We start from the raw sequence: 7559 nt of genomic DNA on the forward strand, positions 1-7559 counted from the left end.
GTATGAATCAGAAGAATTCATGATTTCGTTTGTTCTTTCTACGGTCTGTAGTTGTTTTTTGTATAATTTTTGTTATTCTTATGTTTCTGTTGCCTTTCTTCCATTTCAGAGAAATAGGAAGCTTAATGGGCAACAGAAAAGGGAAGATCTTGAGAAAGAGGTAGTATCTGCCTTCTTGATCTATTAACTTTTGGGCATTGTTTGGAGATCATTGTTTTACTGATTTTTTTTGTGTGTGTGTGTGTGTGTGTGTGTGTGGTGGTTTAATCATAGTTTAAAATCTTGTTTCGTTTGGTTCAAATTTTGAATATTTCAAGTATTTCAGTTGGAAACAAAATGCAACATTAAATTGAAAAAATTCAATATTTAAAAAAAAATTCAGTCATCTCGTTTTGAAAATTTCAGAAATCTCGGTCACTTTGGCATTTTACACCCACAAATGGCCAAACAAAACTAATAGAAAAAATACCATATTTTGATCAAATTTCGATATTTCAGAAATTTTGGTCAGACTGAAACAACAAAACAAAACGAGATTTTAAACCTTGGTTTTAATACACATACATGCAGCACTGTGTAATATGAATAATGCAGATTCGATGCATTAATCATAGAGTAATGAGCAATAAAAGAGAGTGGAAACTCACATTCACTTGTTTTGCCAACATTAGGGGAGAAATAAAGGAGTGTCTTGTCTTCCCTAACTTTCTTTCCTTTCTTATACCTACCTATCTTTATATATTTTTTGCTTCTTCTTCTTCTTCTTCTTGAAAGAGGAAGTTCATATAGGCTAGGCAAAGCCAGTCATCCAAATTGTTGAAGGGCAGACCAGAACTTGTTACACTGAATTAGTCTCTCAAAAATTTGATCGTCAACCACCTTTTGATTACTAACATTACTAGATACACCAAGGGCTGATTAGAAAGAATTATTTCTTAAGTTGTATTTAAGTAGTCTCAGTAGATTGCATACCCTCACTCTGTTGGGGTACGATGTCTTGTATTTCATCGTTTGCATTAGTGGATTGATTCTAAATGTCTGTTAAATATTTTAAGGGCTATATGGGTATTTTGATAAATTGTCTGTATAAGGTTTCACTATTTATTTGTAGCAAGGGTATTCTTTCTCTGTAATCGATCTGAGAGAGATCTGAGAGATTTGTGAGATCGAGCGATTGTAACCCTATTCTCCATTGATAGTAAAGCAGATCTGATCTCACCGTAGACGTAGGCAATCTTGTCAAACCACATGATTTTGCTTTATGTGATTATTGTTTGCGATTTCCATTCTTTTCTGCATCAGTTTTAAGTTTTCATTTTTCTACATTCCCATCTTCCTACAAAACCAAATCAAAGTGGGGAAATAGTTGTAATTAATCTATTAAAGGCAAGAAAAATTGTAAGGGACTAGCTAGGTAAGAAGATCCTTACTTCCATCCAGGAAGAGATGATCTCTACGAGGATCACCATGGCTGTGGGACTTCTAGTAGCAGAATATGATTGGGCTTTATTACATCTCTATTGCCTAAAGTTTAATCTAGTTAGGTACTCAGTCCTTAAGATGATGATGATGATTGTTGGGGTACAATGTGTTGAATTCCACCGCTTGCATGAGTCAATTGTTTCCAAAGGGCTACTAAGAGGCCGAAGGCCTCGAGCAAATTTTTTAGGACTATATGAGTATTTTAATAAACTCTCTTGTATAGGGTTTTGCTATATGTAGAAAGGGTTCTTTCTCTTTAATCAATCTGACAGAAGTGTGAGGAAGAATAGTTGTAATCCTATTCTCTATTGATAGTGAAGCAGATCTTATCTCACCGTGGATGTAGGCAATCATGTCGAGCTGCATGTAAATCTTTGTGTGCATTGTGTGTGATTATTGTTTGCGATTTTCATCGTTTTTTGTATCGTTTTAGGTTCTTATTTTTCTACAATGATGATGATAAAGAACAATTCTGTTGCATGAACTAGGTCTCTATGCTTCAGAAGATGCTCGATCGGGAAGAAAAGATTCACCAAATTTTAGAACATGCATCGAATCGACAAGATGGCTCTACTGCTCAGATCCCAAGCTTCCTTCCACATAAGGTAATGACTTCCTCTATCTTCTCTTTATTAAAAACTAGCAATTAAGGAGAGGATGCCCAAGTATCTATAATTCACCACATTGGGCTACTCACATCCGATGTAGGATTATTACTTCTACCTTCCACGTGGAACCCCAACAATCTCTACGTACAATATTCTTGTCTGTAGTTATGAAAATAGTGATCATTGTAAGAACTCTCTATATGATGAATTGCAGGTCAAGGAGCTCTTAGCAGAATTGGCAATGGTTGAGAATGAGATAAAAAGACTTGAAACCGAAATAAGCCATCTTCAAAGTGGTTTGAGTCATGAGCAGCAGGAGACCTTCAGGGAATCAAAATCCATACAATGGCAACATGGAACCCAAAGTATTAATCCTCGTAGACACTCTTCCCCACTAAGGAATCCAACTCCCATCCCCAAACGAATACCTGAAAGGCAAGCATTTGATACAAAGGCATTACATTTCATAAGCAAAGCCATAAAGGGTGACTACCCACTTGATTACTTCTCTAACAATGAGAACATGAGCACTTCCAAAGTGAGATCAGTAGATCAGAAAGGAAATAATGCCAATGAGGAGATTGAACTTGAAGACAAGGTTTCAAGAAAAAGTGGTATACAAAAACCAACCTCCCCCAACTTATTGCCAAAGCAATCAACATCGAAGGTGAGATAAAATTTTCTTGTGCCACTTGCTAAGGCTATGTTTGGAAGTCAAGAAAAGAAAAGAAAAGAAAAACATAATGAGACAAAAATCATGATGATGTAATGATTGTTTTATGTGCCTATCTCTCTCCTCAAATTCATTTTTTTTTTTTTTAATTTTCTTTTCTTTTCTTGACATCCAAACATAGACTAAGTTATAAGTTATCATTGACATGGATAAAATACTCTTCATATATCACTACTAATTAGTGTTGAGAATAATCCCACATTGGAAAAGGATTTTGGATAACTTCGTATACTCTCGGAATTATATATCTGTGTACGGTTACCCAAAAGTGAGACCACACATGCCACGTGTACTGCCTCAAGTGGGTATTGGGAATAATCTCATATTGAAAACTCCGAGACCTTCGATGCCTTTATATATATACACTAGTAGGGTTTCTCCACATATTAGCTTAAGCTTTTTGGGTTGGATGCTTACTTTTTTTTTGGGTCCTTCTAAGTGTCACTATGCCGCCTAGTGAAGTATAATACTTCATTATTTGCCACTTGGCAATACATGGATTAGTCCATGTGATAGAGGACCTCACATACAACAATTTTAGTCTAAAATAAGCATAGAAAGTTGGTCAAATGCTGATACAAAGTTTTAGTAAAATAACTTCAAAATGACATCTTTTGTAACTCTAGCTACTTCCTCTACTCATTTTAAGTTGAAATTGTATCAATGAGATGTTTGTCTAGTCCTCTATCACACGGACTAACCATGTACTACCATGTGGCAAATAATGAAGTGTTATACGTTACTAGGCACAACGATGGGAAGAAAACCCCCTTTTTTTTTTAATAAGATATATGAACACTTTCTTACTATAAGAGTAATTTAGACATTCATTGATGCTAGTTTGTGGATGTAGTATGCACTTTATTGTTCTCTAATGGTTTGAAGTTTCCAATCAATCTTTTTTCAGCCACTGGAACATGAAGAAAAGGTTTCGCTAGACCTCCGGCCACCAAAATCTCTATCTAATTCAGGTCCATTAGATCAAGAAACTGGTCATAAATGGCAACCAAACAAGCTATCTGAGAGCATCATGAAGTGTTTGATCTTTATTTTTGTAAGACTAATCAGAACATCAAGAACAATGGAACTAGAGAAGTCAGCGGCCGGCACAATTTCTAAGCCTATTAACTCATCTTCAAGCTCATCAAGAAGCTTCAGGGTTGATATTAGCTTGAACTCCAAACCCAACCTTTCATTACAAAAGGGATCATCAAGGCAACAAGACCCATATGGGATCTTTGATGTTGAAGATTCTATTCCTAGAGACATTGGTCCATACAAGAATTTTGTGAGATTTACATCTACTTCATTGGACCCAAAAAACATCTCAAGCTCCAGTTCTATTCCTTTACTGCAAAAGCTAAGGTAGGTTATATAGATGGTTGCCATAGATGACCTGAAATATAAATTGTGTTTGGGATTTTATATACTCAAATTTTGTTTTATTTCTTGTTATTGTTATTCTTTTGACATGCAGGGTTCTAATGAACAACCTAAGTAGGCTGGACTTGAGGTTTTTGACTTATCAACAAAAACTAGCATTTTGGATCAACATGTACAATGCTTGTATCATGCATGTATAGTATGATCAAATCCATTTTTCATTTCTATATCTTTGTTCAAGTGTTTTGATTTGTTTGAAACTGATGTTATATTTGCTTTTACATACCATGCATTTAGGGTTTTCTTCAATATGGAGTGCCATCTAGTCCAGAAAAACTTCTTACATTGATGAACAAGGTACATTACTACTTAAGCCATAATCACTATCTAATCATGACTAAATCAATCTCATGTAACAATTTAGTTGTCTAATCTTAGACCAAAATCCATGTTTTGGGCGGATGTAGGCTACGTTGAACATCGGAGGCAATCAATTAAATGCTCTGGCAATAGAGCATTTCATCCTCAGGCATCGATCAAATTCCAATTTAAAGGATGTAAGTATATTAAACTTTGATATATAGGATTTTTTTATTGACACCCCTCATGGTGTCAAATTATTTGTAACCTTACCTTTTTGCCCTTTTAATATGATACACAATTTTTTCTAATGAAGGTAATAGTGTCATTTTACATGTATATTGGAAAAACGTGCATGACAATGACACCTTTTGATAATGACACAATGATATGTCACTTTCAAATTATTTTGAAACCCTTTTATAGTCCTATCTTAAAGATCTTTTGTAAATAAGATAAGGGGAAATTAAAAGAAAGTGCCAAGTTCTTCATTTAACATTCCCTTTATATATACTTCGATCGAGATTTATGTGCTACAAATAAATCTTTAATTTTTTTTCCGGTAACAAATAAATCTTTGATTATAAACTCCTCAAAATAATGTCCTATTTAATAGGTCTACAGGAAGGGCGAGATGGATGACAAGGAGGCCATTGTAAGGAATATCTATGGACTCGAGTCTCCAGAGCCAAATGTGACATTTGCTCTATGTTGTGGGACTCGTTTTTCTCCAACTGTAAGTCTATGCCCTCTCACACATTCTCTCATCCATAACACTCTTTAATATTCTTTCTCCTCCTTAACCATGTGGGGTTTTTTTCATATATAAAAGTTAGTGAGACACTAATTAACACAAAGCTCAAAATTTTGTGTACTTATATAGGTAAGGATATACACAGCAGAAGGTATATCTGCGGAGTTGGAGAAATCAAAGTTAGAGTATCTACAAGCTTCAATTGTGGTGACTAACACAAAAAAGGTCCTAATCCCAGAGCTCTTGCTTCGAAATATGATTGATTTTGCAACCAATTTCAACTCATTAGTTGAGTGGATCTGTCACCAATTACCAGCATCTGGGTCTCTTAGGAAATCAATGGTAGAATGCCTCAGGGGACATAGTTGCAGCAAGCAATTATCAAATGTCATTGATAAGATGCCATACGAGTTTGAGTTTCAGTATTTGTTAGCCATATAAGCTTTCCCCCCCCCCCTCTTGTAGCCATAATAGGCGATTTTAATAAAACATGGAAGGAAGTTTGTGATATTTTAAAATTTCTTTGGAACATAATAGTTATTTCATACACTTCCCTTATCCAAATAGCATGAGTTTTTCATTATTTAAAATATTTAATAGGCAAAAAATATGACAAATCCTATAGATGGATTTTCTATGATTAGGTGATCATGATCATCTAAAGACCTCATTTTTCAACAAAGTTGAGTTATTGTGTCATTTGTCATAAAGTGTGTTCTATTGATTGTGTTGTATTTGTTGGGCACCCTCTCCTTAGCTTTTAAGGACGAGTTCTATCCAAGTCCCTAATGGCTCTTAGTGGGACTATAATTTCCGCCTTCCACGTGGAAGGCCAACAAATACATGCAACACAATCAATAAAACACACTTGGGTAGCACATCCTTAAAAGCTTACCCATTAAGGAGAGGGTGCAAGTCTCCACATCAGGCTACTTACATTCGATGTGGGATTATAACTTCCGTCTTTCACGTGAAATCCCAACAATATCTCCTTTGCTTGCGTTTAAGTTTTCTCACATAAATAATATAATGGAAATCCAAAAATCGTAATCCCAATATAATTACAATTTTACTCCATAACATGTAATGAACCTAAAACCCGAACCCAATTACAAAAATACAAGCTCAATAATAATTATGTGGACCTGTAGAATACAAGACACACTCAACCCCAACAGTATTTCTGTTACATCGGAACTACAACTAAACATATGGTGAATGGTTTCCTAGTCTATGAGACTACATTGGTTACTTAGACTGTGTTTGGTTTGCGTTCTTGGAGTGCATTCCAAGAATTTATCCCAAATAGAGCCTTCAGATGATCATTTTTCTGAAAATTAATAATGTTGGTTAGAAATAGAGCTAGACCATACATTTCAACCACTCCAGTCAAAGGATCAATTAAATGGGAAAGTTTATTTGAGCCACTGGAGCAACATACACAAGAATCTTTGTGTCCATCTCTCTTTTCCTCACATGAAACGACTTTATTGTCCTTCGATATACGATACCATTTGTTGTACCTTATTGTTGCGCTCCTTTATGCTGCTCACTCAGAGAACTTTCTCCTTAATTAAATATAACCAAAAGATAAAAATTCAATCCCCATTAGTATCTCATCTACCCCAAAAGCCCATTGTAAGATTTTCTCACTTTTGATCCCGTTGATCCTATACTGGGGAAGTTTAAACGTATCTGAAATAAACTTGGTTGTCCACAGTATAGATTAGAACTCAGAAGCATGAGAATTTAATCCTCCAACTTATTAGCTCAGCTCAGAAAAACCGGAAGACACTATGACTAATGTCCGAATCGTGTGTGAATATGTGGGATGTTGAGCCTTCCTTGAATCATATTCACATCCATTCGTCTCAACTGAATCCTATCTAATCATTAGTAACTATCTCTAGTTACTAACCCAGCCTTAGTATCCTCTGCATGGGCCTTTTGCATTTTGTTTCAGGGAAATATTGTGATGATAGCTGTAGGTTTTGAAGTTTTGGGAAGTAGGTGGAAGCAGAAATAGCTGGTATTCTAGCAGGAATCGGTCAAGCTCAAAAGGATCATACCTCGTTGACCGAGCCATAGTGCCTTAACAAAGATGCCCAAAGATGCTACTGACTTCTTCTAAGGAATTCTGGCCATCATACTTCATGCCCGCCTTAATTTTTTGCCTGATATTTTTGCCTTGTCAATGCAACATCATCCTGATGATCCTTTGGTTTTAATTATGTAGCAT

General features: G+C 35.4%; 1 protein-coding gene across 1 annotated transcript; it reads left to right on the forward strand.

Moving 5' to 3' along the window:
• The first annotated feature begins 19 nt into the window (after positions 1 to 19).
• Positions 20 to 5771, forward strand: LOC122650483. The gene is made up of 9 exons (XM_043843895.1): positions 20 to 160; positions 1971 to 2087; positions 2305 to 2757; positions 3731 to 4188; positions 4301 to 4400; positions 4504 to 4563; positions 4674 to 4763; positions 5183 to 5302; positions 5450 to 5771. The coding sequence occupies exons 1-9, from the start codon at positions 20 to 22 to the stop codon at positions 5759 to 5761; spliced, it is 1851 nt and encodes a 616-aa protein (XP_043699830.1). The 3' UTR covers positions 5762 to 5771.
• Positions 5772 to 7559: the final 1788 nt, after the last annotated feature.

Source organism: Telopea speciosissima, chromosome 2, assembly GCF_018873765.1.
Source record: "Telopea speciosissima isolate NSW1024214 ecotype Mountain lineage chromosome 2, Tspe_v1, whole genome shotgun sequence".
Lineage (NCBI taxonomy): Eukaryota > Viridiplantae > Streptophyta > Magnoliopsida > Proteales > Proteaceae > Telopea > Telopea speciosissima.